The sequence below is a fragment of the Protomyctophum parallelum genome (genome assembly GCF_964188405.1).
Source record: "Protomyctophum parallelum genome assembly, chromosome: 18".
NCBI lineage: Eukaryota > Metazoa > Chordata > Actinopteri > Myctophiformes > Myctophidae > Protomyctophum > Protomyctophum parallelum.
Genome location: NC_139716.1, coordinates 38,114,114 through 38,129,741, shown reverse-complemented (window position 1 = coordinate 38,129,741; position 15,628 = coordinate 38,114,114). Strand labels below are relative to the sequence as shown.

Genomic DNA, 15,628 nt, shown 5'->3' with positions numbered 1-15,628 from the left:
CTTTATTGCCACGCCAAGTGGGTGAAGTGGGGTTTTTTGTGCAAGTTCTAGAGTTTTGTAACTTCCATGGAAAAAAAACAGAAAGGGAAGAAGAAGGGGGCAAGGGGGAAGAGAGATCAATCAAATAAAAAGCAAACAATTATCTCCATATTTACTACACCTTATGTATAAACATGTAAATAAATTGTTTATTTTCTTTGATTGATCCGTCTTCTCCCATCCCCCCCTCCATACATGTATTGTATGATTGATTTGTCATCACAGAAGAAAACTGCTTTCATATAAATAACTGAGCTACATGCCAGTCTTATGAAATAACATTTAAATGGATGTGCTGATTACAGGAGGTTATGTTCAGCATAAATTAACATTGGACTGTTAGACTTTGCAAGGGAAACTCATAAACTATGCATGAGATATTCAGATTTGCAATCTCATAAAAGGTTTTCAGGGAGTGAAGCTCATTCATTAAAACCTAACACCACGATGAGTGCATGTAAACAAGCCAGTGCGCAAACATTAAAGTGGATGAATTGCATTATTAACTGATACAATCTTTGCTCTCTTTCTCGTATGCACTCTTTTAATAACACTGAATGCAGGACCACTGCAATAAACTACTTCACAACTAAATAATCAAAATATGGAATAAGTTCTTATGTAGAATAGAATTACAATATTTACATATAAAACATCCACATTCCACATATCCACTATACACACACACACACACGCACGATTCATCATGAGAACCTTGCATTTGTAACCCGCTGGATTTGCACCCGGGTCCCAAAACAGGAGATAATAGCCCTACTGCTACTTTCATTCACTCCTTTCACCCCAGATGAACCATCAATGTAGCAACATAGATTCAAATCCAGGTCGCCCTCCGAGCACACATGCATGTCCTTAACCCCTAACCATAATGCTTTAACTGTTAACCCTTGCCCTATGCCCAACCTAACCAGATATATCACACACACACACACACACACACACACACACACACACACACACACACACACACACACACACACACACACACACACACACACACACACACACACACACACACACACACACACACACACACACACACACACACACACACACACACACACACACTTCTTCGAGACAAGTGCCATTATCTATCTCAGACTGGAAATTAGACAAACCTATTCTGAGGCCGATGTACGGAGAGTCGGCACCGTTTATCAAGCTGTCGAAATTTTCAATTTAACCAGCCGTCTGGCCTGCTCAGCCCATATCAAGTGACCATCCAATTAAATTAAAATGCAAAAAGGTTGCCTTGCTCACCACCGGATTTTCCAGGCCTTAGCTGTGGCTTATACAGCTGTTTCTACCCTCTTCTTCATCAGATACAAGTGCAGGGGCCCCTGAAAGTATGAGCCATACTTACTACGGACCATTAAGGCAACATTCTCTGGTCGCGAGGTCTTCTTTACTGAAATACAGACGCAGCCACAGCCATTGAGGCAGGAGATGGATGAACCAACCTCGGATTGGGCATCTGAAATTGGCCGAGGCAAAGTTGGACAAACTAAACTCGATTGGTTGACCTCTTACATAATTGTGAATTTTCTTTGGACACAGGAGAACAAGAAAACTACAATATTCATAAACATTTACTAGCCATATAAAAATATATGACCAATAAAAATGCAAAGTGGTAGAAAGATTTACCATTGCACAGGCGATAGTTCCATTAATTAGAGAGCCACTGCACGATTATTTTTAGCATCACAGCTCGAGTTCATGAGAAAAGTCAGGTTGAATGGTTTCACTCTATTACGTGGTTTTCATAATTCCTCTATTTCTCAATCTGGTTCCCAAACTTTTTTTTCTCTCTAATGTTACAATTTGATGATTTTAAGACCTTTTAATACTAAATTGGCCAAATATTACTTAAGAGGCAAATATTGTGAAGATAGTCGAACTACATGCTCATACAGGCTGAGCTTGTAATTCCACTATTTTCACAATAGGGACTTCAAGCAACAACTGTTTTCAGGACGCGGAAGTACGGCATGGGTACCTATGGCTATGACGCCCAAGCCGTAGCTGTCAAAATCGTTAGGCAAACAGCCGTCGGTGACAGCGACATTGGTTCCCATGGTGACGCGTCCATGCAGCATGGGTCAACATAAACTATTTTTGAGTGGTGCAACCACTCCTACAACCAGCAATGTCCGTGTACACCTATGTGTTCACCTATGTATGTGTTCACCTATGTATGAGCACCAGTATGAGTACCAGTAGACCGCCCCTACTGGGGCATGTTGTGCCATGCAGAAACAGAAAGAGCGAGACACCACTCGGTTCACAAGGGTGTGAATTTTTTAAACACCCCGTCGCGCGTCAGCTAACTTGACGATATTGCTTAATTCTTACATGCGCTGGACATGATCAGCAGTGAAAAGAGGAAGGTGCTGGAGCAATCTAAAACCATTTTAATATAAACATGGTTAATATGACATATGGTATTAGTGTTATTTCTTCATTCAGAGCATGCCAACCCATTACACAGCATAAGAGAGGTGATGGAGCAATCGGTGTAAATGTATGACAGCTATAATTTCAACTAGAAAAAGTGCCCTTCTGGGCACAGGTCTCCACCAGGTTATCCACAGATCCGTGCAGTTAGAGGTAAAAACACTTTTCGGCCAGTTATAGCGCCACCTTGAGGCTGAGTTGAAATTGTTCATGTGGCATTTTGTCCTCGGCCTAGTGGGAATGTGGGTGCACAATTTCACGGAAATCACGCGATGTGTTCATGATTTGCAGCATTTTGTTTGAAACTGAGCACTCCTGTGAACTTTGGAAGCCAATCTTAACCAATCAGGATGGAGTGTGAGAAATATGAAAGACTGGTTTGGTTGAATGGCTCTAGAGAGACTGTGTACCAATTTGCGTGATGTTTGGACAAAATCTGTAGGTGTGCTGTGCAAAAACCTGTTTTGCACAAAGCGGCCTCCTGGTGGCGCTATAACAGGCCGTTCTGGAAAGTTTGGGGCAGAGGTTCATGGTTGGCATCCAGGGAGTGTGTGTGCAAAATTTGGCATCGACCGGGTTAGCGGTGGCTGAGATTAGCTGGTCACGGACGGACGGACGGACGGACACACGGACACACGGACGGACGGACGGAGTGCAAAACATACTCTCCCCATGCCTTCGGCTGGTGGAGACAATAAACATGGTTATGACAGACACTACGTGTAAGTGTAGGTTCTGCCGTGGTAGAAAAGGGCTGCGACGGCAAGTAGGTTAATGTATCGAGCACTGATCCATTTCTGGTTGCCGGAGCAGGCTGTCATAGCTGTCATTGCTTGAAGTCCCTAATATGTATCTGTGGAACCGAGTCAAACTAGATGCCCACAATTGCAAGTGCTTGTCTTGGGGGTCCATAGTTCAAATATGATTTTGGGGAGGCCGTGCCTAACTCATTCCCAGCCAGCAGGGGGCACCGAAAGTTCAGCAGCCGTCACTGTTCACCACCATTCTATTTGGCTGTAGAAGAAGACGGCCTCCTCCTCTACCGACAACAACAATGGTGAAGGTGGTCGCGTCGATCGGATTAATCACTCGCTAAGTGTCGTTAGATGCATTCATATTTTAGATGCGGTCATGGGGAAGAGCTATTGAGCCCCTAAACACAGTTGCTTTATTTATCCAGCGCGATTTGAAATGGAATACTCTTAAAAAGGCCTATAAAGGCCGCATCCACCACCTTGTTCTTTTTCCAATGCATTGTGCCTGAAGGGGAAGCAATGGAAGACGGAGCTGCCACTCGAGGGGAGCTTTGATTAGCGGTAAGCCAACTTTATAGTTTTAGCATTAAATAGAGCGCCAATTAACACGTTAAGGGCGTCATTGGCGGTGCGGGATATTAAAAATGTTTTAACCCTTGATCTAGACTAGGATAAAACAGAGAGTTTACTAATTTCACCTTTAATTGGCTAAGTTGTTACAGTCGCTGATCAAGGAACTACAGGGGTGACATGCTGGACTGTGTAGCTTACATGTGTGTTACACAGTACACACATTTCTGCATTTTAGAACGTTTTACGACTCTTATTTCATGGCATGGAAGAAACAGGGGCAATGATTGACAGGCAAAGTGCCATCTGCTGGCTAAAATAAGGCGTTTTCCCCATTCCATCTGAAAACAGAGAGAAAAACACCTGGCATAGCATACTGGAGTGGATTTTTCTATTAAAAACATTTAACTACACTGTTGAAGGACCATCACAAAAAACTTAAATGATGTTAAAATGTTTTTAAAATTAATGTCATATCTCTCTCTCTCTCACACACACACACACACACACACACACACACACACACACACACACACACACACACTAGCTAACTAATGATTTGGGTTATATTGCCCAAGGGGGTGGGGGGGGCATTGCACAAGTCAACAAGGAGATCCAGAGCAAAGCCTTGATACATTACAGTCAAACAGACAGAGAAACGGAGCGGGAAGATGAGGAGAGTCCCTTCCACTGGCAAACACACTGGAAGTCTAATGGTGTGTGGCCTCGTGGACAGGAAAAGACCCAACGCGCCAATCCAGCTTTTATTCCTTCAGGCCGACCTCTTGGCGCCCCAGGGGATCATATACATCACTTGGCCAGCCGCTGGGCAAAGATCATTTGTTTCCCTCACTTGTTTCACTTTGAAAAGTCGCCCAGATCCCCAGTTGCCTTTGGACATTTTTGAGGAATTGCTTGCTTATTTTTGCTGAGACTCAAATGGATTTAAAATTGAAAAGGGGACACTACGGCACGTCGGCCCTAATGATCACTCTGCAGCCACTGTAAATAAATGTTCACGGAAAGGATGGCTGGCAAAGCTGCACTTTGCTCTATGTCGTCGGACACAGGTTTGCTTTGGACTCGGCTCATTGTTTGAAAGAGTTTTAACTGAGTCTATTCCAGGACTGTCATGCACTGAGGACATAATGAGAAGCAGCTCTGTGCGGCCGGGTCTTCCTCTCCTGACCACCTCATTCATATTCATAAAAAAAGTCTGGGTTCTGCATTCATTTCGATCCAGGGAGCCCTTGTCTGAGATGTGAAATATGGAGGACTTATTTGACTCTGCCAAAGCAGGTCATTTATAATAGATTAACGACCAGAGTACCAAGAATACGATACAATACCCAACAGCTCAGAAGAAAAGCTGGCTGATGTCTACAGGCTTACATGAGTAAGACATCACACTCATGGCATAACGCATGAGATCGTCAACATTCCATATTGTACATGATTTAATGAGCATATGTCATTTGGTCATTATTTTCTAAATCAAAGACAATACTTGGGGAAAGATTCAAGAGGAGGACCTACTGACCATAGCGTTGCATGAGAGGCACACGCTGGCAACATTAGAACTTCCAAAAAGGCGTGTACTGGTGTTTTCTTCTTCTTCTTTTGCTTACCAACCCATTTTATTTGTAGTGCCTGTTCTTATTAGGCTGACAGAGTACAGACCAGTGCAATCTGTGCCCCCCACCCCACCCCACCCCGCCCACAATGCCTGCTAAGGCTAAGAGTCCTGAGGCACAAAGCCGCAGGGCTGTGCAACGCAGGAAGAAGGGAGAGAAGTTTGGGGGGGGGGGGGTTCAGGGGATGAAGTGCATAGGTATGTGGGGAGCACCTCAGGGGGTCCTACTTCCTACAAATTCTCTTCACTTGTCTGCAGTCTAGGATTGTACGTAAAGTACACTGGGAGGCTCACACTTGCTCACAACCTTTCAAAAGTTATGACAGATCTTTCCTAACACACTGGAAACTATCTAATCATCATTTTGTGGAGACAAAAGTGTGGGGGCTCAATGACTAGTAGGCTTATGTTTATATCATAATAATCACTGGAGCAGACAATGATTAGTGTTAAACCTCTGGGGAGTATGAATGTGAATGTGTTTTATGACAATCAGCACATTAGATTTTGATATATATATATATATAGCGTGTGCATAGACAATTTGGCCTCAGCGTGGCACAAGGGACATGGGGTCAACAGAATCAGTAGGGTTCAAAATTGTTACGAAGGTGCACAGCAAATTCCATAGCGGAGGACCGATGGAAGGACAGACTGACATTGCCATCTCCGCCGCTAGCAGGGCAAATAACAGAGCAACCCTGTGAGTAGAGTTTGCATTTACAACTGTGTCATACTGTTTGAGTGCCAGTAGGCTGAAGCAGCTAATTCTGATAGCAGACCCACAGGGAGAAAACACAAAATGAGGAGAAAAGAACAATGGAAAACATATGGGATATGAAACACCAAATCATTCAGGGGGATAATGAAGTTAAAATTCAATGTGAAAATTGCTTTGGAAAAATGAGTTCATTTGAGAGTAAATAAACCGTGGGCTGCGTAACTAAGCACATTACCAAAAAGATTCTTAAAATCTTCAGCAGCCTGAACCATTATATTTCTCAACGCATGAATGGAGTGGATTCCCCTAGGCTTTATGGAAGAGTGGGCCGTCTGTTTAAGAACTGTGTCATAATATGAATCACTCTGTCAAACAATCTTTTGGTCTGTCAAACTCCCTTTGAACTCTGGAGGGATAGGGATGAGTATGTGTGTGGCTGGCAACGTGCAGGGGTTGCAGGCCGCGGTTGTGGCCGCAGTGTGTGTGAGCCTTCTTTTGTCAAAGATCCACCACCCACCTCTTATACAGGTAAATCAAGAGAGTCCAGGGGGAGAGAGCATCAAGGGGGATGGAAGCCACAACAGGGAGGGACGCACCAAAAAAGTCGTCCTCCACAGGAGTTCAGAGAGTGGGGTAATTTGGGAGGAGAACAGGTGTAGTGTCAAAGTCCCACATAATTTGTCCATGTCAAGCTGATTCATAATAAAAATGTTTACCGAATATTTTTTGAAAGACATTTTTGGGGGAATGCTATGCTTCTATTGTTAGATGGGAGTCTAGACTAGACACATGAGACCTCGGGCAAAGAGAGGGGAGACATGCAAAACATGATTAGGAGTTGGATTCGAATTGCATCTCACAAGGAGTATATGTGAATGTGCACTAAACTGGCTGAGCCACCAGGCACCCCATCCCTTCAAAATGTAACCCATTTTGGGCGGGAACCCCTTTTGGCGTTTTAAACATTGTTATAATTTAGCTATTGTTATAATATAGCAGATCTACAAGCTCAGCTTGTAGGTCTGCTATTTTTGAAAAATCGTGAAAATATTTATTTCAGAAAACTGGAGGATTTAGAAGTTTTTTTTTAATTTTGAGGTCAGGCCTAAATGGGTTTAAACAACGAGCAATCAATCAGCTACAGTATGCTAACACCCAAAGAATAACATAATACTCAACTCGAAACATTATACAGGAGTGGATACACAGAACGAGGAGGAAAACCTCTTGGGTGCCATCTTACAGCAAAAACATTCCTTTGGCTTAAAATACAAGAAGATTGTTGAATATACTGTATAAACTACTTTATAGACCCTAAGACCCACATTTTCAGGACCATCAGTTTTTCTGAATAGTAGAGTGAAGACAAAATTCAAAAGAGTGGGGAATAGGCCACATGTGCCATGGATCAGATTTAAACAATTAGGATCCACATCTATTGTCCATAACTATTTGGTCAGCACACTCCCAGCTTTACTAGTTCAAACTTCATTATCCTAAAATACACCTTGGTGCAGAAATCACAACAAAACTTGGGAAAAGAGAAAGAAAACAACATTAATTTCCTTATGACCACAAACAAAATACAAAAATGTCTGTCTGTCTGTCTGTGTGTGTGTGTGTGTGTGTGTGTGTGTGTGTGTGTGTGTGTGTGTGTGAGTGAGTGACTGCATGTCAAACAGCGAGGGGATTCCTTAATTCAATTGTGGGTTGTGCTGTTGCACTGCGGTCATGGAAACCCCTGCGTTCATCTCCTGAGCAGAAAGAGTAGAAATAGCCCAGGACCAGATATCCAATCTCTCTGCTTTATTCCAGACGGATTGACGCTTACAGTCATTACCAATGGCTATCCCAAAAAGGATGTCGGAGCTGAACTGAGCATTTTCATGCTTTATTCCTACAGCCCATTCCAACATTTCTTTTTTTAGCAGCCTGAGGTGCATGTCTTCAATCTCCAGGTCAGCGTTCCATTGCCAGATTGCTCATAGTGTATAAAAATTGTGCCATTGCTCTCCCCTGCCCCCCCTCCTCTTTAGAATGCTCCCTCAGGTTAATGTACGGAAAATGGAGGAGTATTGCGCCAGCCTTTCAACCCCAACCCTGCAGCCATTACCAATGCATTACCAGATAGCATTACTTGTTCAACCCCTCTTAAAAACTGCTGTGTCAAAAGGTACAATGAGGCCCCACTGTGCCATTCCCTGCATATTGGCCTTGACAGCATACGTTTTGTGTGAGAGCGGAGAACTAGGGCAAATTGTGCCACGTCAGGTCATTGGCCTTCATCATGATGAATCACATCACATCAAATGATTCAGTGTGGAAATCTCAGTACAGAGTGGGGGAGCATTTTTGTTCCGTTTTATTTTTTACAGACAAACACAGAAAAGGTTCTTGATTAGAACAATAACCGCAGAACTACATCTACACCGTCCAATACAGTGAATTCATGGATTACATCTGGATTTCAGAAGGCCTATTTAGCACGCACGCACGCACACAGCACACACACACACACATCAGTGACTCTAGACTAGGGTACCCCCCGCGTGGCTCACAGACGCCAAAATCATGTGTCAGGCTTTTGCTGCTCACCAAGACAGCCTATCCCGGCTCGCTGTCGCTAACCAAACACAGCTGGTCAGGAGACTGCTCAGCTTTTACTAGCACTCGGTAATTACACAGCCAATGCAGGCACCTACAGAACCAACACCAAAACCACACTGAGGGGGCTACATTCAAATGCCTATCGCCAAGTCATTAACCCATTTCATATCTGGGGATATTGGCACAACTTGTATGGTTTAAGCCAGAAATCATGGCAAGGGAACAAAAGGGTGCGTGATTCCACTCGACACACAACTCGCCACAAGGTGGGTTGCCCGACCGAATAGTCCCCTGTTCTTAAAGCTAGAATACAGGACAAATTACAGGTATGTGTATGTGTTAATGTACTTGGCAAATACCCCAACTACTGTTTGTGCAGTTTTGCATTTAGCTACTACTGCAGGAAAATACTTTCCATGTGGGGGTGGATTTGTAGATCTTATTAATGCCATAGGAAAATGTACATACAGTTACTGAGGGCTGCTCAGATGGATGACAGATGAGTGGTAGCAGTTAGGGATTAAGTTTCTTGCTCATGGACACACAGACCAGAGACAGGCAATCAGCTCAGTGCAATAACTAGCTTTAAGAAAATATATCTACCTGCATGATGAATATACATTATACGCTTTAATGTCTGAAAACTCACCAGCTATTGTTGAGCTAACCTATGAAATTATATGCAGGACAATGCAGTTTTTTGGGGCACACAATGTTGTAACTTGCCTGTGCCCTCTGTTGTTTTGTTTTTTTGCTGTAATTTTGTGTTATTTTATGTTAGCTTCAAGCAGTATTGCAGAATTGAAGGGATGGAGGGGTGGCTCTTGAAGGTAAGGGGATTCACGGCAGGGTAAACAAGGAAACAGAATAGCACTTCTCCTTCCATTATGCACATACTTATGAAGTGGTCATTAAAGAGCCAGGCGTCTTGCTTTGAATCCACATCCCAGGGGACAGGAAGGCACTAAGGCAGGCAAAAAAAAAGAAAACAGCCCTGCCAATAATGAAACAATTAAGACACTTGGAAGGAGAGCGACTTGAGTGTGGCGTGTGACTCAGCAACATGCAGGCTCAAGTATTTAGCCAAATAGCACAATACTACACTACCAGACACCATTGGCATCAGTCGAAAGAGCCAATGCTATGTTCATACTGATACTAGAACGTACCTTCACCGTAGCGTCACAGGAGGAACCTAGACAAACATTATATGACACACTACATGGTCTAATCACATCAAACAATGCGTGATGTATTCACTATCCATGTGTGTACTATAGCAGAGTGGTAAGTGCTTGTCAGGATTGTAATCAAATGCAAGTGCTTGCTTTCCATTTACCCAGCTTCAAAGACGGTGCTCCGAGTGCCATGTCGGTTTAGCATTGTTGCGCTTCATTTGGTGTGAAATGTTTTCATTGCTTTATTTGTGTCCCCCAACAGAGATGCGGTGGGGTGGGCGCAACACGAATGCAACGCCCCACATTTAGAACAGAAACTGCCATGATTGTGAGTGGGCTCATTATTCTTTATGTTTCCAAAGCTTCTGGCTCATTAATACAAAGACATTCACACAGCAGATGAATCATCATAATATGCAATTGATTACCCATTTCAACCAATTCATAAACATGCAAAAAATACATTGGAAGTGTGACTGGAGGCATGCTGGATTTTAACATTTACCCAATGTATCCTATAACCAGCGATTACTATTAAAAAAGGGGCAATATGGATAAATCACCTTCAGAAAGCATTCATATGGTTATGATGAAACATGCAGCTCTGCTGTGGCATATACTGTATAGTGGTTCACCAGTGTGGTTTCATAGACAGGAGTTCTAGCATATGCTCAGTTTCTACATGATGAGGTTCAATGGCAACTCTTTGTGGAAGCAGCTAGCTATTGGGCATAGTACTGCTTGATTTTCCTCAAATAAACTGTAGTCATTCTGGCTGCAAGGACTCCCCTATCTTAAATCTTTATACTGAGGATGAAAGATGCATTCAAGACTGGCTTTGGTGTTTGTCACTCATCACATGTCACATGATGGACAGTGGTTGAGGATGTTTAGAAGAACTGTTCACACAATGATTAAAGTATTCAACTGTATGTTCTTTTTAAAAGAAATATATACAACATGAGTACCGCTGTGGACAGGGATCTGGCATGTAGCCCACGGCTGCCAACAATCCAGTAATGTAAACTAGTCTTCCTGTGAGATATGACTGACAACGTATTCATGTGGAAAACACTGTTGTAGTTTAAGACTTCACTTGTCTCTCTGCCTCTGGCACAGGTTCAGTGCAAGAACAGCCAACCAATAAAACCAACAACAATGCAATCAGTGTAAATTCCACAGCTAAAACTTTGGAAAGCAAAAGTGTAAACTTGTATCCTATAATATTGTTACATTTCACACAGTGAGGTTCCTTTAACAGTAGTAGTGTTAACACATTTGAGCCACAGGGAGTAATAGCCTACTATATAATTCACAGTGTTCTCTAAGCCAATGTCTCTATATTATGTAGTCAGGCATAAACATATTATATAATATTGCTTTTATTTCTCTATAGCTCCTTTCTGCCTATGAGGGACAGAAGCTGTTTTGACAACTGGACAACGGTGACACCATTTAAAAGCATTTTCACAAATCTGCCTGTGGTGCTGCCTTGACATTGCTTTAGCCCAATTTTTCAGAAACTGGATGCAGGCGAAGTGAACAAAATGTGTCCATCTGCTGGTGGAATAGGTGCATTTCGAATGGAGTATAGAGAAAAAAACAAAACAACAAGTGTACAAACAAACCCACCAGTCCAGTGGTTCTCAAACGTTTCCATGTCAAGGACTTATAAATTGATACATATTATACCAACATTTGATTTTGTGTGAGGGATGCACTGATAGATGACTGTATATAGATGACTGATATATGACTGTCTTGTGAACCATGGCTATAGTGCCAGGGATGCCCATCATGGAATAATATTCAAAATATTTCAAGATTGTTCAAATAAAATAAAGACAAAGCTCAAAAATCACAATTTTCATGTGTTTTGGACCCCCTGGCACCCCTTCAAGGACCCTTTGCAGTCTGTTCAAGTCTCTCTATAGGGCCTAATTGTCTCCACCAGGCCAAAGGCATGGGGAGAGAGTATGTTTTGCACTCCGTCCGTGTGTCCCTGTGTGTGTCCGTCCGTCTGTGTACAGCTAATCTCCGGCACGGTCGATGCCAAATTTTGCACACACATGCCGATGATCCTCTGCCTCAAAATTTCCAGAACGGCCTGTAATAGCGCCACCAGGAGGCCGACTTCTGAAAAACACTTTTGATACTACTCCTCCAGATTCTGTCCAAAAATCCCACAAATCGTTACACACTATCTCTATAGACCGATTCCGTAGCGGGTCTCATGGTCGCAGCCTACGTATTTCCTGTAGGCGGACTCGACGTAGCTGCGGGGGTAAAACCCTCACCAGGCGCACCTCTTCCACTACAGTGAACGGCAGAGTGACTGATGTTAGTTTGCCTCAAACTTTACTCCTTTACCTGCTTTTTTACTAACACTAACATTACAAAGATGCCCAGAACATCGAGATGAACCTGTGTAGTTTATGGCTGCTCCAACAGTAGTGGCAACATAAAAATAAAAAATAAACGGAATGTCTAATATCCACCGCGGTGGCGGAGACCAGAGCCATTGAGTAATGGTTTGAGACGAAGCAGTGAAAGATACATCACGCCAGTCTTGCCCAATACCAAATATTTCTGTTTTATTAACACAAGGCTGCTGTACTTTATACCTCATACTTTAAATGCTTAGTATGAGGTATAAAATACAGCAGCCTTGTGTTCATAAAACAGAAAGATTGGGTATTGGGTAAGACTGAAATTATGTATCTTTCAGGACCCTTCACTGTAAAAACTGTATTTTTTATGTTGCCACTACTGTTGGAGCAGCCATAAACTACACAGGTTCATCTCGATGTTCTGGGCATCTTTGTAATGTTAGTGTTAGTAAAAAAGCAGGTAAAGGAGTAAAGTTTGAGGCAAACTAACTAACATCAGTCACTCTGCCGTTCACTGTAGTGGAAGAGGTGCGCCTGGTGAGGGTTTTACCCCCGCAGCTACATCGAGTCCGCCTACAGGAAATACGTAGGCTGCGACCATGAGACCCGCTACGGAATCGGTCTATAGTCATGTGCTCAAGAAGGATCTGTCCGATATTTCATATTCCATCCTAAAGGTCATTACACACTGGCGAATTGGCAACGCGATATATTCGTGCGAATAATTCGCATTTAAAAATAAACTATTGAAGTCCATGCAAGCTTCCACATCAGTGGCGAATGTGCGAAAATGCGACCGTTTTCGCTTTTATTTGTTCGCTCTGGTGTCGTATTTTGCAGAGATTCGCAGGCGAACTGCAACATGCAATATTTCGCATTTTCAGATCGCTTATTCGCATCGCGTCGCTAATTCGCCAGTGTGTAATGACCTTAATTGGCTAACATTGGCTTTCAAAGTTTGCAGGATTGTCCCATTTTGAACAAAAAGCCTCAAATCATGAACACGGCGTGCAATTTAGTGGATTTTTGAAAAACACAGTTTTGGAACAAAATGCCTCAAATCATCCAATTGCCATCCAAGGCATAAGAAGAAATGGCACCCTTTTCACATTGGCCTATTATAGCGCCACCAGGAGGCCACAACCTGACCTGCCCTGGTGGAAAGTAGTTGACCTGTGCCCGAGGGGAACTTTATCTAGTTGTTAATGTTTCTGATTTGTGCAGTGGCGAAATCAAATCAGCTGTCTGCAGCCTTCAGTCACACATGATGGGGTAGTTTTCTTTTTAATAATGGATTTTATTTATAATGCATTACGTGAAAATCTCAAAGTGAAGAAGAATCAACACACCACTATACAAATACTACAGATCTATGCATGCTATTCAATCCATGAATATCATATTTACAAAAGCACTTGCATTGCAATCATCCTGGTAATGTAAATGCGCACAGGTGCACTTGCAGCCACACACGCGCGCGCGCAGACAGACACGCACGAACAGCGCCACGCGCGCTCTCTCTCTCACACACACACACACACACACACACACACACAGCTCCGCATAAAGTAATTATTTATTGTGTTTACCTGGTGGACAGTTGCATTCAGCTGATGCTTCTCTTGCTATGCGAATCTTGGCAAAATTTTCGTAGGTGTGCTGAAAAAATAAAGGCTATTTTAATGTATGTGCAGTGCGGCTGTGCGCGCATAATACAAAACATACGTTGTTAGGCCTATATATACATTTGCTCGTTCAACCTGGTGGAAAAACATCTTCAATATGCTGAATATGGTCTTACCTGAGACAGTATCTCATCCACTCTTTCTCGAACCACTGAATTAAAATCATCCATGGAGTATCCAAGGGGGTGAATGAAGGTGTGCTCGCCACCGGCGACACTTTCCAATTCCACGACCCGGTTCTTGACATCTTTAGTACCAATACTCAGAAAAATGCAAAAGGCAATGGACGCCACGGAACATAAGGACGAGGTAATATTTAGCACCGTCGAGCGGGAAGAATATTGTCGTTTCTGGGGCGCCTGCACTTCTCTCTCCATTCTTTCCACGCACTTGGATGCTCCTCTCGCCTGTGCGGTCTCCATAACTACCTCCTAAACTAAATGCACAGTTGGTGGAGGTAAATAGCTAGCCTATATATCTGGCACGGAGTCGCGAAAAAAATGATGGCACCCTTGTAAAAGTGTGTGCGAGTGCGCCCGCGACGCAGCGTTAACGGAGAGTCAGTGGGCTCTGGTGACAGTACAGCGAGAGATAATGTGACTGACTGACACGCTGCTCTCTTTAACCACCAGACCCCACTCCGCTTCAAACACTAGAGCCCAGAATAAGACGATTATGGATAACTGCTGACAGCCGGTCGGGTCGGACCGCAAAACCTGTTGCACCAAACTCTCTCTCAGTCCACACACTGGATATTTAACGCACACAAACGGTTCAACGCAAATAAACTAGGAAACGCTGTTGTAACTACAAAGAGCATTACCACTTGTGGCAAATGCGTGTCCTGTCCACCACGGTGCATGCACGCTCCCCCCGTTATTACGGCAACACATGCAGCAACACGCCTCCAAGTCGGTGCATGCGGTCGGTGCTGGCTCATTAGCATAATTTATTGACACGCTCCTCACGCGCGTCTACAATATTCCACATTCATGCATTGCTTAGTTTTGTCTGTGTTATCACTGCGTGTTAGTGCTGACCATAAAGGGCAGCATGGAATTGTGTTTACTTTGAACATTGAACAAACACATTTAGACAGTACACTTCTGACACGTTTTTAACTTCCAATGTTTTGAATCATGAATGATGTAAAGTTCCTGTAAAGCTCAAACATACCGTTTTTGGACAGTGAGTGGCGCGTAAAACGCACACCCCCCTCTGTATTTTATTTGCGCATTTACGCTCTAGTCTAGCCTACTACTAAAAACAGATTGCTTTGTTCAATGTGCTACAATAATGATTATGGACCAGTTGGGAATTAAATTAGCAATGAAAATGTGTGTTCAGACAATTATAGTTAGGCATGCTGCATAGATTAGAGAGTAGGAATAGTGGCCACAGCAGAGTGCGCCTGTGGCGATAGACCCCCGCGGCCCTTCGTCTGTCTTGTTAGTCTTTGAATAATTAAAATGTTCCAGCTACAAAGATGGGTTACTGTTACCACCACCAAAAACATATTTCATATAGCTCTTTGTATAGCGCCAGCCATGCACTATACGCACTGTTAAATTAAAG

At 43.2% G+C, this 15,628-nt stretch overlaps 1 protein-coding gene across 2 annotated transcripts in view; it reads right to left on the bottom strand.

Moving 5' to 3' along the window:
* col25a1 (collagen type XXV alpha 1 chain) overlaps window positions 1-14,892 on the bottom strand; it is a 193,051-nt gene extending 178,159 nt beyond the window's left edge. For both annotated transcript variants that reach the window (XM_083788970.1, XM_083788971.1), the window contains exons 1-2: window positions 14,170-14,892; window positions 13,958-14,027 (exon numbers count right to left, since the gene is read on the bottom strand). In XM_083788970.1, coding sequence (XP_083645096.1) covers window positions 13,958-14,027; window positions 14,170-14,475 — 376 coding nt within the window. In that variant the 5' untranslated portion in view covers window positions 14,476-14,892. The remainder of the gene's footprint in view (window positions 1-13,957; window positions 14,028-14,169) is intronic.
* Window positions 14,893-15,628: the final 736 nt, after the last annotated feature.